The sequence below is a fragment of the Alternaria metachromatica genome, assembly GCF_023757995.1.
Source record: "Alternaria metachromatica strain BMP 0045 chromosome Unknown scaffold_3, whole genome shotgun sequence".
NCBI lineage: Eukaryota > Fungi > Ascomycota > Dothideomycetes > Pleosporales > Pleosporaceae > Alternaria > Alternaria metachromatica.
Window position 1 is genome coordinate 1,322,043 of NW_026055494.1, and position 16,671 is coordinate 1,338,713.

A 16,671-nucleotide genomic window follows, 5' to 3' on the forward strand; every position below is an offset into this window, starting at 1 on the left:
TGCACTGCTTTATTTGCGTGGTCAGTCTACATATAGCGAGAGTTGCTCGGAGACGTTCATACCTGTTCATCCAACAGTTACGCAGCTCAAAGTGTGGTACTCCCGCGTCAACGTCACTCAGATACCGAGGCACAACCCTAAGTAGCCGCCGAAGAAAGTATTCGGAGACGTGTCCGCAAGCCAGGAACCGTCGGATGCGCGATGCGGAGAATAGATTGCTTTCGCCTGCGCGTTCCGAGGCGCTGCTGTCGGGAAGTACCACAATCTCGGTTCCGATGATTGGCCACTTTCAGATTGATGTCATTGGCGATCTTGGCCAAGACGCTACTACTGGACTATCACTTTTGGACAACTTGCAATGGATGAGATCGGCATGAAAGACTTGGAATCGCATAACTCGTAGAGTCAATATGCAAATTTCTGTAACCTGGCTACTGTACGATATCGCAGGTGTCATGCGAATGTTTCACTTTTGTAGTAATACAACCCTCCTTTCGTATGTGTATATACAACGTCCATCTTCCATTCTCTCTCCACTAGTTGTGTGATTTGCATGATGTAGAGATCGTGGCGTTTCCCGCTTCTTAGAGTACTAAATCGTTCAGTGGTCTTTCCTCATTTAATGAGCATCACCCCAATCACTCATTCAGCGCCGTCATGAATATCGCGGATCTCGACTTGCGCTTCTCTGTCGCTCTTGGGGAAGACCTTTTTGAGTCCTGCTTGGAAGACGCCGACGTTGTAGTCGATGATGGCTTTCTTTTCCGCTGGATTATCCTGGCCCATGATACATACTAGAGCGAGATACCTGTATCCATCGTTAGTACACTCACGATTCCATAACCATGCAGGTAGTCTGCTTACTTGTTAATTTCCCGCAAGTAGAGATATCTGCTGTTCTTCTTCTCCATGGTGATTAGACTCTCGGCATCGTTGTTACCAGTCTCACTCTCATCCTCGCCCTCATCGGGTCGATCCCAGCCATAGATCTCACTAACATCGATGACTACATCAATGTAGTCGGAGCATATCTCATAGCTGCCAATATCGGTCGGGCTTGTATCTGTTGCGATGTAGATCTTGCTCATGATGTCGAAGAGGTAGGCTTTCTCGATGTTACAGGCACCACACAAGTTGTTGAGCAGCGCTTCGAGGGTGGGAAGCTGTGGGATGAGCTTCTGGATCACCTTGCTAAAGGCTTCAAAGATGGAATGGTCGTAGATGGAAGTCTGGTAGAAAGATATGGGCGCCTGCTCATAGCCGTGATCCGATAGTTCGTCTTGCACGCGCTGAATGATGTCGCGGAAAGTGTCACCGCGGAAGTCATCTGAAAGACCGTCGACCTTGTGCACGAAGACTTCCACGTTGATGTTGGGGTATGATTGCTGAAGGTTGAGGATGGTCATGTTCAGTCGCGCAATTGCATCGAGATACTCATCTTGGGCATCGATAACCCATATCAGAGCTCCAATCTCCTCGAAGATGTTGTCGGTATCGAAAGCTGGATCGAAGTAGTCCAGATGACCTGGCAGATCCCAGACTTGAAAGTCCATGAACGAGCTAGCGTTGTTAGTCAGCCATGTATGCGTACACTTGGTGATTAACGTACTGCATGGACTCTTTCTTTATCCTGTACGTCGTTTCGAGGTACAGCGTCTCACTTGGCGGCAGCTTGTGAAAGACGACACTTGATATCGAAGACTTGCCGCTCCTGCAGATGGATTTGTTAGCGCGCTCAACACGCTGACCTTGACGGATCTCACCTTCTCTGGCCCATGAGCAGCAACCGCGGCTTGCCATCTCCCGCCTTGCTATTGGGGACGCGACCAGTGTGATACTGCGGCGCAAAGTCAACAGGTGGCTGCTCTGCGTTTGATAGATCCTGCAGAAAACGGTCCATGGTCAATTGAGCACTTGGTCTGAGTAAAGATGAGCTAGCGGATGTCCGCCTCTCCTCAGCGCCATCGTCTCGAACAATGTCGCGAGCAGCATCGAAGGTTGCTGAAGGGCGGTGTGAAAGAAAGCGGCTCTCCATGGTGGTGCTTAGTGGTACAGGGTATATCGCTAAGAGCAGAAGTCGCAGAACTAAGAGAAAATTGGGTATCGTGGGTGAAGAAAGCGCCGCGCCGAGAAAAGACAGAAAACAGAGAGCCGGCCCTTCCTATCGCCCTTCAGCTGGCAGGCATCTGCGCAGTGAAGCGTGCTACTCTCGTGGGGAAGTGACAGGCACGCTGCGACAACGTGTGGTACGAGACCAGCAGGGAGAGGCCACGAGGACGGGCGGTACATGCAAAGGAGAGGTGGCAGAGAAGCGACGAGTCAATCAGGAGCCCCCGTGATGTTCTACAACAACATTCGGTGATGCGCGCAAGGCAGTCGACACCGAGCGGAAGGCACCCAGGGAGCTCAGGCCATGGTGCAGACGTACATAGGGCTGAGGAAGTCGCGACGCAACCGCCGGGGCTTTGCCAGTAATCTAGCTAGATAGGGAAGACGACGATACACGTGGGGAAAGCAAAGGAGTAAAAGAAGGAATCTGGGCTTACCTCCATGGTTGTTCAGTGGTAGTGTAGCGTCTTTGCGTTGCGCACGGTGGTGATGGTCTTTAGGCCCGAGCCTGCCACTGCCCCAGAACCGCTGTCCTTGCTGATGAGCCGACGCCCAACCCGAATCACGCCTTCAGCCAAACGCTCGGGAGTACTACAACTCTTCCAGGAATGCTTGGATTGCCCTCTGACAGGATGTCCGCCCTGCAATTTCACTTCTCGCAACCACTCTCTGTTGGCAGCCAGCAGCCGAAGAAGCCGGGTCGGCAAGGATGGCTCTCCGCGCGCGCCCAGTCGTCGGGCACCAGAGCGTCACTGTAACACGTTTCGAGGCCGGGTCGGAGACAAGTCAGTGCTGCTGATAAATAGCCGCAGTGGCACGACGCTGAAGCATCTGGAACCGTCGTAGAAGACGGAGAGTGTCATTGTGAGGAGGCGCTTGGTCGCGTGCAGGCCACGTTCGCTTACGGTAACAAGGGAAGATCTTCAGGCACCACCATTCTGTCCTCGTCCCAGCTCTCCAACACCAGCCCAACTTCGATGAAGAGCGAACGCCTTGGTATTTTGTGGCTTGGGACAGTTACCCGATTAGTGTTGTGCCGAAGTCAACCTCCGTCAGCCCAACCTTACCTGAGTCAAGCTGACGATATCAACGCCGCATGGGGGACAAGGATTTGTTATCCGCGGCAGCAAGGTTACACAGCGTAGCAGAGACTATTTCCGAACGTCATTGATACAGCGCTGTGTGCCCCTTTACTGTCAGATGGACGTCGCACACGTGTAGGAGTCCAGTCAGTAGGACATGTCAACATGCGCGTTATCGTCACTCTGCTCGTCAACTTGATGACTTCGCACAAAATGTACATTATATCCCTGCAAACACTGTATTCCAAAAAAGCAATATCAAAACGACCCGACGCTCCGGCGCACCCGGGGTATCCAAAATCAAAAGCCAAAGCCGCTATTCCCATCCATCCTTGTTCCCGTACACCAAAGGCCCTGTACGCCTACCCTAAACAGCTCATAGATTGCGTACTCTTCAGGTTTCCAATAAGAAAATAATTCCCGTTCGTTACTCGGGCGATCTGAAGTACAATACACTCAACCGCCTCAGTCTCGCGGTCCTGTCACCTCGGCACCCAGCGTACCCGCAGCTAATTGACCCAGTCCACCGAAGAAGACAAGAAACATAGCTAGTGCAGTCGACTCTCCCGCGTGAACTAGATCGCCCTCAGGCGCGGAGCCGTCTGACTCCATCCCCTGTATAGCGCGCTTGGTGTGCTCTGTTGGTTGGTATGTAGCATCAGGGTCACCAGCAAATGAGCCTGCGTCAGAATCCACATCTGAAGTGCGCGCTTTCCCTCGTGTGCTGCGTCTGAGAGACGCACTCGTGGATGCGGAAGTGGATGTACCATTTACGTCAGCCTTCTTTGCCGGGCGCCCAGGCTTCCTCGGCGTAAGAGGCTCTATTGGGGACGAGGGCTCGCTCGCATGCTCCATCACTCTTGCCAGGTCTTGCTTGAATGTGACGTGTTTCTCATGGGTGGGAACGAGAAAAGAAAGTATGCTGCTTTCTAGGATCGCATGCACATCTAGATCGCGCGTGAAAGTCCACGTCAGCAAGCTGATGGCAGCAAAGAGGACGTCGAGGCTGGTGACACTGATAGCCGGGTGCATGCTGATGTGCTTGAGAGCTTGGCCCGCGTTGCTGATACTTGCGAGAAGCCTGTTTGCATTCGCCGAATCGCTCTTAGCAATAGAATTCGCGAAGAGATCCCAAACGTGGGAGCGCTGGGCAGGTCTGTTGACGTACACCAGAGTAGTCCACACACGCCAGTATACGAGGATAGAGGCAATTGATAGCGCGTGGAAGACTTTGACGTATGATCTATGAGCCGCTGCTTTAGACGTATGCTGATGACCCAGTGCGTAGGGAACCAACTGTGGCGCAAATGCAAAGGCAAGTGGCATGGTCAGGTATCCGAGTCGCATCATGCTCTTGTCGCCGAACTCGGAGACTAGTTGTGGAAAGAGATTCAGAGTAATGAGCGACGCAACGATGCCAGTGTCGTATACGAAAGCATATGGTGTGAACAGCGCGTCGTGCAACGGGGTATCATCGTGGTGTATGGTCAAAGGCGTATACAAGATGGTGATGAAGAACAAGCTCAAAGAGTACCCTAAGCTTCCAATAGAGCTCAGTAGTACGAACGACGCAATGGTTGTGTTGGAAAGATTGCGCCTGCGGCCTAAAGATGACCAGTCAGTGAGGGACTTGGAGAACCTGCGTCGATCGCATTGCACATACCTTCAGCGCCCATGAATATGGAGCTTGCGATCAGTCCAACGAAATACTGGCTAGTATACAGAAACCCCTCCGGTTTCATTATTCCAACTTTGTCAAACTCGCGCACGAGATCGATGTCCGCGATCCAGTCGGCTAGATACCATCTCCCTTCCTCGCCAGTGCCATACCAGCCACTCCAGAGACTACCTGGAATGTCATGTGTATTCTCTCCAGCCCATCGCACGTAGGAGATAGCGCGCCAGAGGAAGGCAAAGCCACCGACGGAGAGTAGTGAGAGAAGCGCAATGACGGAGAAGGTGACGGCATGGCGGCGGCGAGCCGAGTCTTGTGAGCGCGTGCGCGTTGATGGTGGCTGAGATTTGGCGGCGCGTCGAGTAGTGAGAAGTACACGAGCTGTGAGTACTGTAACAAGGAGCACTTGGCCCCCGAAGATGGCGATGGGGAGTGAGTTACTCCGCGTAGATGCGACTGTATCGACTGGCGCCATGATGTTGGCTGGGTGATGCGATCAGTGATAGAGTCAAATGCGCATTACGCGACAGCAACGGTGAGGTTAGGAGACAGAAGCAAGCCAGCCCAGCTGGAGGCATGCCTCGCTTGTTTTGATCTGGAACGCGCCTGCCTCCCCGCCCACGTCACTGACGTATGAACTTCCAGATGTCTGGAGCTCGCCCTTGCGCCACGCTAGACCCCATTGGCCTTGGCCGTCGATCTGGCGCATCTTCGTTTTGGCTTGCGCGACGCGATCCCAGGCCTCCGACTCAATACCCACTTTACCATGCCACACACTTATGGCGACGAAGACCTCGAGAACGTCGACGAGAAGTACCACGAGTCGTCCGATGAGGACTTCAACCCCGAAGCCGCGCCTCCCGAAGAGGCATCCAGTTCCGAAGACGAAGACCATGTCACGATAGAACCCACACAGCGCAAGGGCAAGCGGAAAGCGCCCGCCGACGAAGACCTTGATTCTGGAGACGAAGTGACAATACAAGCTGCGCGGAAGAAGCGGGCGAAGAAGAAGGGGAAGAAAGGCGGCAACGATGATGCAGACGAGCTGATCATATCAGATGATGAAGGCGGGGAGGGTGGACTTGTCAAAACACGGGCGCAACGGAGGATTGAGGGAAAAGAACGGAGACCGCTTGCAAGGACCGAGGGCGCAACTGTAGATGTCGATGCGCTATGGGCCCAAATGACAGCAGCGCCTCTGAAGCCTTTGGATTCCACAGCATCACATGAATCAGCTGCACAACAAAATCACGTCCCCGTAGCCAACATCCCGGTATCAGCGGAAGAGGAAGAACAGCTCACGATTAAGAAAGTCTTCACCTTCGCTGGGCAGGACACGATCGAGGAGAAGCAAGTTCCACGCTCGCAGCTCGACAAATACCTCAAAGATGGATGGAAGACACTCGATGCGTCCGCAGCAACAATACCCACGACAGAGTCCCCCAAAGATCCCTCCGAGTCTAGTGGACCCAAGATCCGTCGTCCCCTCCGCCGTCCATCCCGATTCGACCCCAACCCTACAGGCTACGTCCGCGCCCTCGCACCCGAACACCAACTTTTCTGGCCCCGTGCCGCCGCTGCCGATCTACAACGCGAGCAGGAAATTCCGCCAGAAACAGACATATCGGTCGCGAAGAAGGTCGAGAAGGCGCAGAAGCTCAATGTCGTGGACAAATCGCGCATGGACTGGACAGGCTTCGTGGACAAAGAGGGCATCGCAGAGGAATTGGATACACATGGAAAGACCAAGGAAGCCTATCTGGGTCGTATGGAGTTTTTGGCTGGTGTGGAAGCGCGGAGAGAAGAAGAGAGGAGGAATCTGAAGATCAAGGCTGCAGCAGCTGCTCCTACGATGGGGTGAGCCGTGTGCTAAAGATGTACTGGAGAGTCGTGGATGTTTTTAAAGATACCCAATTATTGCTCAAAGCGACAAGCACTGGTTGATGCGTGCGCTTCTGCATATTCATCACGTGTAGGTCTATATCATTTAAAGCTATGCATATGACGATCGAGTAGAAGAGTATAAAAAGCACCGAATTGTGAGCAAGGAGCGAAATCACAATGAACTGGCTTGGAGCTACGATCATCGGAAGAGAGACAAATGAGTGACATGGAGCAGACCCCGAATTATACCTCCACTTCCATCTTCTAACCCCCTCTATACATCTCTTCAGACTCTCAACCGGAATGTCTTCATTTTCCTTCCTTCTTCGTCCTCCTCCTCCTAATACTACGTTTGTGCCAACATCTAAAAAGATGTGGCTATGAATGGCTCAGTGAGACTCCTGGACTGACTCCAGAGACGTTGATTTGTACATGGTATTGCAACGGCAACCATGGATGGTGCAATGATGTTTCGAGTACCCAATGAGTAAATACAGTGGATCGAACACTGGTGGAAAGATCAAGACCCTGTCGAAATGATTGTATAAGCGCTCCTGAACACCCAAATAACTGTAATGATCCTGCGCGAATAATGTGTGTATGGTGCCAAAGTGAGAGGTGGCCGATACGTGAAAGCGTCGTAAGATGAACACCGTTTCCGTACGACCTGGAGGTAACTACAAGGTGAGCTCCTCGAGCGCGGTCTGAAAGTCGTCTTCTTCTTCCTCTTCGTACTGAACCTGTGCCTTGATTGGTTTCGGCTTCATGTTCATGCGTATACACGAGACTATAGCTCTGGATTTCTCAGAGCTGTTTGCCTTGAGACTCGCAAGCTCTCGTCCTGCCATTTTCAGAACGAAACTGGATTTCTCCGGCCTCTTGAACTGTGCATATAATGCTGATGCCTTGATGGTGTCCCACATGCATGAACCGGGCGTAAGGTAATCATCAAGCAGAGGCCGGATATCAGTGTCGTCCGGGTATTCGGGCTGTATAGCCTGGAACTTCTGGTAGCAGTTGTTTACAACAGCGTTTAGCCGCTCCGTCGTGCTCACATCACCATGCCAGCCGGAATTCCAAGTACAATTGACGTCGTCCAGCTTTCTTGTCAGAGAGAGGATTTCTTGCTTAATAGTCTCCGATCCCTTCTTGGCGAGGTGATCAATTGGATACAAAAGCGCGTCGTCTAGCTCAATAGCTTCCGAGAGAACGGACCTGACTCGACTCATTGTCTCGATGTTGTGTGCTCTTACGATGTCGAAGTAGAGGTAATCGACTATATGGTTAGATCGAACTCGCCGATCTGCTTTACGGATTTTCTCAACACCTGCTGAGTCCCCCTTGCTGGCGCACTTTTTCATCTCTTCCTTATATCGCGGCTGTCTTGGTTTCAAGTTGGCTACATACTTATCAAACTTCGTCTGCGTGAATACGTAGCCCTGTTTAGACGCATCGACTAGCAAATCATGCATATCGTACAGTCGTTCAAGTATCTGAGAATGAATGCGGTTTTCGGTGTATGCTTGTTTCTCTGCGAAAGTGGTGACTAGACCAAGCAGCGAGGAGTTGTTACGAAACTCGAAAGCTTTACTGAGGAAGTTGTCCACCTGTTCAGGTTCGCTGGTGTTCATGATATCTTCGAGCTTCTCAGTCCGTGTCTCTATGCCGTATTTCGCAGGCTTGGGTGTAGTCATTGGCGCTGGAGCGTTCCGAAAAGGGCGCACAAGTTTAGGTTCCCAACAAATCCAAAACATATCACCATCGTAATCGCCTCCTTGTAGCTTCCCAGCTAGTGGGAACCGGCCTTTGCAAGGAAAGATCACTACGTCGACCAGATGCGACAGTTCAGGTCGTATGACCGTGCGGACTTTTTGGATATCCGAGCGGCGACAGGCAGGCTGACGAGTGACGAGAGCTTCCATGTCTCCAAGGCAGAGGTACTTTTCATCGGTATCCTCGTCGACAAATGAGGAGGAGAACTGTACTTGAATCTCTCCTGGTTCTAAGACTCCAAAAGGATCTGCTATTCCATAAAAGTACGCGGACTTTGCGAGAGGCACACGTAGCTTGGATTCCTGGAAGACATGCTTTGTCTGGATAAAGCGTTCGAGACTTCTGGCAAGGTAGGGAAACTTGGTAGGTACGAAGCCCGCCTCGAGCAAGAACTTCAACTTTTCCTCTAAGGATACCGGCAGTGCAGCTTGCCAGTCAGGTTCAGCCTGAGTCTTCGTACCGTTCTGGTGAACCCATTCGTAGACCTTGACTGGATCTGGTAGTAAATGTAGCAGCTTCTCGCGTTCGCTTTCGAGTCGCTCTTCCATGAGACTAGCAATAACTTCTTTCTTCACGCCTCGATCGGCCAGAATGGGTATATACAATATATGCAATTCCGACTGTGAAGGCGGAGAACTGAAGTTGGAGACCTCAAACGTTCGATGATGATGCATTAAATCGTCGGCGGGTGGATGAAACTTCCACTGACTCCTGTTGATCTTGATCCAGTGCTTGAGATGCTCCGGATCTTTGGTGTAGGATTCCGCGCTAATCATCCAAAGTCCCTTGGCTCCGCCAATGCGTCCCTGGAATGTACTGGGCAAAGGTCCCTTCATCCCATTTGTTTTCTTGTATAGCTGCCATATGGCTAATGCAGCGCCAACGGAGATAACTGAGCATCCATCGTTCATGACCGAGCCATCCGGAATCGCCTGCCACTCTAAGTCCGAGTCATTGTACATAGTGTCCTCCGGATCGTTTGTGGCCAAGTCGTCATCCACGTGGATGATTTGTGACGTCTCAAAGCACAACGTAGGGGTGGTTCGAGAAAGCCCCAGTTCAATACGAGCGAAGGCTTTGCAAAAGCTTTGGTGTCTGTTGATGTGGAATGGTAGGAATCGATCGAGCATTTGACCCACTGAATAGGGTTGCTCAATTCCACATCCTTCGGTGGCGAACAGCACGATCCTTTTGTCATAGACCATGTCCTTGGGTCGAGCGGTCTTGGGCTTCTTCACATCTTCAACATGGAAGACTCTCCACTTGCGGTTCAAGAAGTGGTGTTCTGTGAGTAGCCACGCTTGAAATTGATTGCAAATTTGTTGAAGCCGCTCACCCGTGAAACGATTTGTTTCGGAGAAGTCGAAGACTGGCGTGTATAAGTAGAGAAATCGGTCGGAGCCAAACATTCGCTCTAGTCGGCATGATCGATCCGATTGTACTGGTAACAATGTAAGGTTTAGAATCGGGCCAGTGCGTTTGGGGCTGAGATTGATGTGTCCTCTGAAAGTGAACCCATCAAAGTCGCGTTTCGCAGCTTGCCAGAGACGGTTTGACTCCCGCAGCTTCATACGCGGTATTTTCCGATGTTCGTCAATGAAAGACCAAAACGCCTCTGCATCGGAGGATACAGTAGCGATATCCATACCGCTTACCAGGTCCAAGATTGAGATTGAGTGGTCTATCGCTAGACGTTCGCAGATGAACAAGATATGGTATGGGATATGTTCTAGCCCTGGTGGGAGCGCGTCCACGAAGAGATTTTGGGTAGGTAGATCGCGAATCTCGTGTGGTATCTTCGAGGGAGATTGCACAGCAGCCGGCGATTTCTCTTGACCGTTTGGAACTCCGTTAGATCGAAACCGTGGCGTCGATGATGCACGGAATTGCCCATGGCGATTGTCAACAACGGCGGGTGGTCTGGAACTTTCCATCTTGTCATGTGGGATTACTCGCGGGTCGGTCTCCTTCTCTTCAACCTCGAAAGATGCTTCAAGAAGACCAGTCTCATCAACAGAGCCATAAGTAGATCTGTTCTGACCGCTACTCCCTTGAGTAAAGTGTTCGTTCAGGTCTTGCTGTATATCTTTCTCACGCACTTCGCTCCCGGGATACAACATAGCCTGGTCAAGCTCCACATCATCCAGAGAACCGATTGTAGTCGAACTCGTCCTTTTCAATTGGGGCCTAGAGAACCTATTCTCCTGTAACTCGATGGCGCCATCGTACGAGGTGAATGAAGTGTTTGTTGTATTTGCTGTCTCTTGGGAGGAGAATGTGGTGTTGTTGAAGGAGGTGTTGACCGAAGATGAAACGGAATTTACGGGTTGGAAAGACCGAGCCATATCGAGTGTTGGCTTCTTGAAGTCAAATTGCGGTGGTGGAATCGGCGAAGTGTTGAAGGATTTGACAGCCTGTTTCCCTTTCGAGGTTTTGGTCAATTTCTGCGAGTTGTCGGAATGGTTGGAGCTTTCAGATGGCCGTTTCTTAGAGACATGTAAAGAGGCATGGTTACTTGCCTGAAAGAGCGTCTGTCCTAACCTAGTGGATGGAGAGGGTGATGGTGACGGCGACCGGGACGGTGATCGCGGTGTTTCGTATTCTTGATCCGTCTCATCGTCGGTGTCAACGTCTGTGGGTGATCCTGGATCAGCAGTAGCACAAGACTCATGTTCGTCGTGCTGAACATCATGCAAGCTAGTTGTTACTTGCGAGGTAGGCTTGGCCCCTGTCTTTGTATTAGCTATTGCAAAGACATTCTCCCAGTCCAGTCCCGATGAGCTACAGTCTGACTAATTTACTATTTACGCAAACAATATGCATTCGTTGATATGCATCAAGAATGGTAGCTGACATGATGACGGAATTGCTTCATGCTGACAGTCCGACCCACGAAGCAATTACAATTCGAGGAAGGCATAACGTGGACCATCTCTATCACAGAGTCCGCAAGATATATGGGTTCCCCATCATGCACCGATATAGTCTACCGTCATGGAAGAAATGTACGCGCTAATTCTGAAGGAAACTTAAAAAGCAAGTTTGTACTTACCACTAAAGGGTGTCGCCCGCACTTTAGGCGGCTCATTCCTCGGCGTCCTGCCCTTCGACTCCAATTCACCCTTTTTAACACGGGACAGAATCTCACGAAGCTTTTCCAAGCGCTCCTCACGCGTCAAACTAGGGGCGTCTCCCTTGAATTGTTCAATCGCCTCTTCGAGCGCCGTCGGTGCGCTGTAGAAGAGGAATTGGATAAGCGCATTGACCTTGTCGGCCGCATCGCTCGGGATGGCTTTGTTTGGTGACCATCCATTACCACGAAGCCTAAGACCGATGTTCCACTGTCTTTCCAGCGAGCAAATCAGCTCGTTGAGGGCTGCTCCAGAGCGGTGGCGCGGAGTTGCCGGTAGCGAAACGGCGGGACCACCGTTACCCGTCATGACGCGGGGCAACAATGTTCCTTCGTACCTTGGACTTCATGCGACAGTAAGATTGGCAGGATCGCGGCGACAAAAAAGAAGAATGAATAGGTTCAGGACGTAATGATATAGCGGGGTGAGTCGCGGAAGGCTGAGGATTGCTAAATGTGTGCCTGAGGCTGCTGTTGCTAGGTGATGAAACCTATGGTCTGTGCACATACGCGGTATCGCGTGGTCACGCGATGAGATGTTTCACCAAGCTGAGTTAGGCGAAATTTCAAGTGCCAGCCCTGGATATGGTCCGATACTGATTCTGACATCGCCGCGAGACTTGCTTGATACTCGACATTTCACCATTTATAGTCGCCTCCACCAAGCCCCATCACAGGTGTTAGAGGGCAGGTTGTAGCATGGGTAGAGAATAATATGCTGTATCGTGTACGGCTCCTTAAGATCGTCTAGATTTGTGCCATTCCGCTTTTCGCACTATGGCGGATATTTCCCAAACATGCAATAGGTAATCGTGAATTCAATGAACCGTGAACCAAGCCTCGTCTTTCCCATAGCCAAGTCCTCTTGGACTTAGACCTTCATCTCCTCGAGACCGTGCTTCCAGACGGTAACGTAGGGTGTGACACCGTCCTCGCGGTAGTTGAGGAGGACGATCATACCGTCGGGGTTCATGGACTCGCCAGTGTAGAACTCATAGTCCTTGAAGTTGCCGATGATCTTCTTGGCGAAACCGGAGGCCTTGCTCTCAAAGTCCTTGATTGTAGCCTCGTCGGCGCCCTTGTTCTTGAGGGCCTCCTTGACTGACTTCATGTAACCTGTCTATCGTTAGTCCTGGGTCTGGAGGATTTTGCCCTAGCGTTCTTACCCTTGAGGTATGTGAGGTAGCCCTTCTTGTCGAAGCCGGTCTCGTTCAGGCGGAAAGAGTAGACGACGTCGATCTTGGTCTCCTTCTGGTCGTCGGCTCCCTCCTCTTGCTCCTCGGCGGAAGCATTGGCACCGGTGTCTACACGTCGTTAGCCTGCCAGATCCTCATCTCGTTTGGCAGTACCCACCGAATGATTCTCCTCCGACAGTGATCTTGGTGCAGTCGGCCTCGTAGGCGACGCCGTCGATCTCCTTGAGGTTGTAGGAGTCGGAGATGATCTCGTCACCGGTGATGATGTCCTGGAAGAAGTCAGTACTACGCGACTAGTGGAGAAGACAAGAGGCTCTTTGCATGCGCAAAGCAGCATCAAGTGCAGCAGGGAAGGCGGGGTAGGGCGCAGGTAAGAGCGACCCAGCGCAGGCACAACGTACCTTGAAAATGATCATGTTGGCGGTAGAGGGAAGTAGGGTCTGGGGATGTGTGGAAAGAGTGTACGTTGGTCGGGGCGGGCAGGCGAGGGGTTGAAGACTGGAGCGGAAAAGAAGCGCTGGCCTGTAGGCGTGAAGGAGAAATTGGTGGGGTCGAAAATTGGGTGTGAAAAGCGCGCTAACCGCAAGGGGTGGAAGTGGAAGTGGCTGAGCGACTAGGCCCGCCCGGGCGCCCGGCGGCGAAATGTCATGATGCGCGCGTATATCGTAAACCCCCGTCATGCCTTGGTGCTGTCACAGGCACGCTGCTGCACCACTCTCACACGACTTTCACCCAACCCTCGCTCCGCCCACCTCAGCCTCTCCTTTCTGAGCTCGACTGGTCAATTGCGCGCCGTCCGCCCTCCAGCACGAATACCGACATCACTCGTCCGTCGCATCGCGCCTTCTCCCTAATTTCCTTGGTCCGCGGCTTCCGGCTCCGTCTTTGTCACCCCATAGCTGGCCCAGCACCGCGATCTCGCCTCGAGTACGCTGCACCTTCGACGTCTTCGCCGGCTGCGCTGCGCAACTCCTCAGTCTCGCATACATACAGTTGCAATCGATAATCCGCTCTCCTAGCGCACCGCTGCCGCATCATGGCGAGCGCAAACATCACGTCCTACGACCTCCCGCCGCTTCCCGAATACACCCTCAAGCCCCTTCAGCCTCTCACATCGTGGGTCTCCGATGCATTCATACAAGCCGCACTGCCTGTCGTCGGATACTGGGTTGTCTCCCTGGTTTTCCACGTCATTGACGTGTACGACTTCTTCCCGCAGTATCGGCTGCACACGCCAGCAGAGGTTCTGAAGCGCAACCATGTTTCACGCTACGAAGTGCTGCGCGACGTCATACTCCAGCAAGTCATTCAGATTCTCGCATCCTTCAGCCTTTCTTTAATCGACGAGGCGCCGACAACCGGCAAAGCCGAGTACGATGTGGCTTGGTACGCGCAGAAGCTTAGACTTGCCCAGCGCGCGGTTCCTTACGTCTTGTCTGCGGTAGGCGTCAACCCGATCGCGCTGGCTTCCAAGGTCGCTACCTCACAGCCGATACTTTCTTCCGTTGTCATCGGAGGCAAATACCCCGCGCTGCTGCAGACAGCGACAGTTGCGGGCGAGCAGACTCTCGTCCCCGCCTTTGCTTCTTGGGAGATGGCCGTGGCTAGCTTTGCGTACTGGTATGCCATACCTGCCATCCAGTTCAGTGCTGCCATAGTCATCATGGACGCGTGGGAGTACATGCTGCACCGTGCCATGCACCTGAACAGATGGTTATATGGTAAGTTCCAACCCGTGTCATGCTCTTCGACTTTTGTTAACCCACGCAGTAACGTTCCATTCGCGGCATCACCGTCTCTATGTGCCATATGCCTACGGCGCTCTGTACAACCACCCGATCGAAGGGTTCGCGCTCGATACCCTGGGTGCTGGCTTGAGCTATCTGCTTACCGGCATGACAATGCGACAGTCGATGTGGTTCTTCACTGGCTCTACCATCAAGACAGTGCTTGATCACGGCGGTTACGCATTCCCCTACGACCCTATCCACTGGATCTTCCCCAACAATGCCGCTTACCACGACATTCATCACCAGAGCTGGGGTATCAAGACCAACTTTTCGCAACCTTTCTTCGTATACCTCGACCGACTTGGCGGGACAATGTACAAAGGCGATGTGACTGCCAAATATGAGCGTGCTCGTCTTACAGCACAGCAGAAGGTCGACCAAGAAAAAGAGAACGAAGCTACTGCAGTACCCATGTCGACCGCGGCAGCCTCGGGCCTGACACAGGACGAGGGTGTAGTGCCACAAGGCGCATCGACACCTCGCATCTCGCGCAAGAAGGCTAGCAGCATCTCATCAACGGCTGGCACAAATTTCAAAGATTTGACGAACAAGGTCAATCAAAACCTGCACGGCAGGAGAGCCAATGTTCTGGGGTTGGAAAGCTCACATTAATCTGTACTTTTTTTTTATGTGTAAACAAACATCATGCTGCTGCAGCAGGTAATGTATAGTCTCGGGTGTATAACTTCCGGATGGTTCTATCACATCCGCTGCATTGCATCACTGGTGCATATTCTCCTGCTATTTCTGAAATACGGCCTGTATCTTGTCGTCATTCATTCACGGACTGTACGATTCTGGGACGGCGTTTGCTGGACGGTTGGATTACATCGAATCTGAGTTCCCATTCAAAATACTACAACCTTCGCTCGTTAGCGACGGCTTTTCACGTTGCGCTGTTTCGATCGTTGGTGCCAATCAGCCTTAGCTGCTTTACTGATGAGTGTCTCACCGATACTGTCTTTCACTCCAACAGATCATATGAGCAGGTATCTCTACTGATACTTTATTGAGTTCGAGTTGTTTCTTCCTCTTTCGCTTGTCCTATGATATATACACACTGATAACTTTCACAGACTACACAGCCGCGCCCTATCACTCGCAATATACGCTGCATCATGAAACCACTCTGTCTCATTGCAAACGTCCCGTGCGTGTTCTTAACCTCTCCACATTCCTCCATGTTTACAACAGACCAAACACAACCATTATCACAAGGCACCCACAATGCATTACAACCACAAAGACATCTCACAACATTTCACGATGCCTTCATTCCTACACAGGATGGAGACTCGCCGGCTCCACAACAGCGACATGAAGAGACTTGTCCGTATTTTTCGGCATGTCCCTACTCCCAATGATTTGCGCGATGAGCGCAAGGAAGCGCTATATCGTAAACATACCAAGGAAGCTATACAACGGCTTCCTAGCCGGCTACGCGCTTCGCGGCTCTCTTTCGGCTCAACGAACCTGTGTACGACACACAAGGGCCTAAACCAAAATCTTGTCAATGACATCTTCAAATGGATCCGTCACGAATACGATGGCGCCATCGGCAAGTTTCTCTATCCACTTGTAATGACCCACGGCCTTCTAACGACGGATCAGAAGTTGAAAGTCCGTCAACTAGAACCTGTGCTACGGATGTGGCAACCCAACTTTAGTTCGGGTGCTTCCGCTCCCCCTGGTCATGAGCCGATTCAGTGCGGATCGAAGTGGCACTATCAGGCAGACCAATGCCCGGCTTGTATGATGGCGCGGATGGGATCAGATTCGGATGTTCTTTTTGCTCTGTTCGCCGGTATGGTCGGTCGCTTCAACAGCAAGGCGTTCACGACAATGGATGCGATCCGTAGCGTTGCTGGCTGGGACAGCACTAAGAGCAAACGTCTTCGATTCGTGCGTTACTGGGTCAGGAAGGCGAGTGGAGAAAGCAATATGTTAAGAGCATGCGATCTGGGCATGGATCTCAAACATCTTCGGGCTCAGTGGAAGCATGAGCAACACCGCCACCTTCGTGCACATAGCC

At 51.9% G+C, this 16,671-nt stretch overlaps 7 protein-coding genes across 7 annotated transcripts; 2 read left to right on the plus strand and 5 right to left on the minus strand.

The window, feature by feature from the left end:
• Positions 1-642: 642 nt before the first annotated feature.
• Positions 643-2,035, minus strand: J4E83_002091 (uncharacterized protein; the record flags this gene model as incomplete). Its single annotated transcript, XM_049329041.1, has 4 exons — positions 643-808; positions 865-1,560; positions 1,610-1,711; positions 1,764-2,035. 4 exons carry the CDS (start codon positions 2,033-2,035, stop codon positions 643-645), a joined length of 1,236 nt encoding a protein of 411 aa, XP_049192013.1.
• A 1,621-nt stretch (positions 2,036-3,656) lies between these two features.
• On the minus strand, positions 3,657-5,341 carry J4E83_002092 (uncharacterized protein; the record flags this gene model as incomplete). The annotated part of the gene is made up of 2 exons (XM_049329042.1): positions 3,657-4,795; positions 4,855-5,341. The coding sequence occupies 2 exons, from the start codon at positions 5,339-5,341 to the stop codon at positions 3,657-3,659; spliced, it is 1,626 nt and encodes a 541-aa protein (XP_049192014.1).
• A 291-nt stretch (positions 5,342-5,632) lies between these two features.
• Positions 5,633-6,727, plus strand: J4E83_002093 (uncharacterized protein; the record flags this gene model as incomplete). Its single annotated transcript, XM_049329043.1, has 1 exon — positions 5,633-6,727. One exon carries the CDS (start codon positions 5,633-5,635, stop codon positions 6,725-6,727), a length of 1,095 nt encoding a protein of 364 aa, XP_049192015.1.
• A 700-nt stretch (positions 6,728-7,427) lies between these two features.
• Positions 7,428-11,194, minus strand: J4E83_002094 (uncharacterized protein; the record flags this gene model as incomplete). Its single annotated transcript, XM_049329044.1, has 2 exons — positions 7,428-11,167; positions 11,191-11,194. The coding sequence occupies 2 exons, from the start codon at positions 11,192-11,194 to the stop codon at positions 7,428-7,430; spliced, it is 3,744 nt and encodes a 1,247-aa protein (XP_049192016.1).
• A 26-nt stretch (positions 11,195-11,220) lies between these two features.
• Positions 11,221-11,963, minus strand: J4E83_002095 (uncharacterized protein; the record flags this gene model as incomplete). The annotated part of the gene is made up of 2 exons (XM_049329045.1): positions 11,221-11,255; positions 11,576-11,963. The coding sequence occupies 2 exons, from the start codon at positions 11,961-11,963 to the stop codon at positions 11,221-11,223; spliced, it is 423 nt and encodes a 140-aa protein (XP_049192017.1).
• A 561-nt stretch (positions 11,964-12,524) lies between these two features.
• Positions 12,525-13,265, minus strand: J4E83_002096 (uncharacterized protein; the record flags this gene model as incomplete). Its single annotated transcript, XM_049329046.1, has 4 exons — positions 12,525-12,769; positions 12,820-12,957; positions 13,007-13,118; positions 13,251-13,265. The coding sequence occupies 4 exons, from the start codon at positions 13,263-13,265 to the stop codon at positions 12,525-12,527; spliced, it is 510 nt and encodes a 169-aa protein (XP_049192018.1).
• A 620-nt stretch (positions 13,266-13,885) lies between these two features.
• Positions 13,886-15,251, plus strand: J4E83_002097 (uncharacterized protein; the record flags this gene model as incomplete). The annotated part of the gene is made up of 2 exons (XM_049329047.1): positions 13,886-14,570; positions 14,620-15,251. The coding sequence occupies 2 exons, from the start codon at positions 13,886-13,888 to the stop codon at positions 15,249-15,251; spliced, it is 1,317 nt and encodes a 438-aa protein (XP_049192019.1).
• Positions 15,252-16,671: the final 1,420 nt, after the last annotated feature.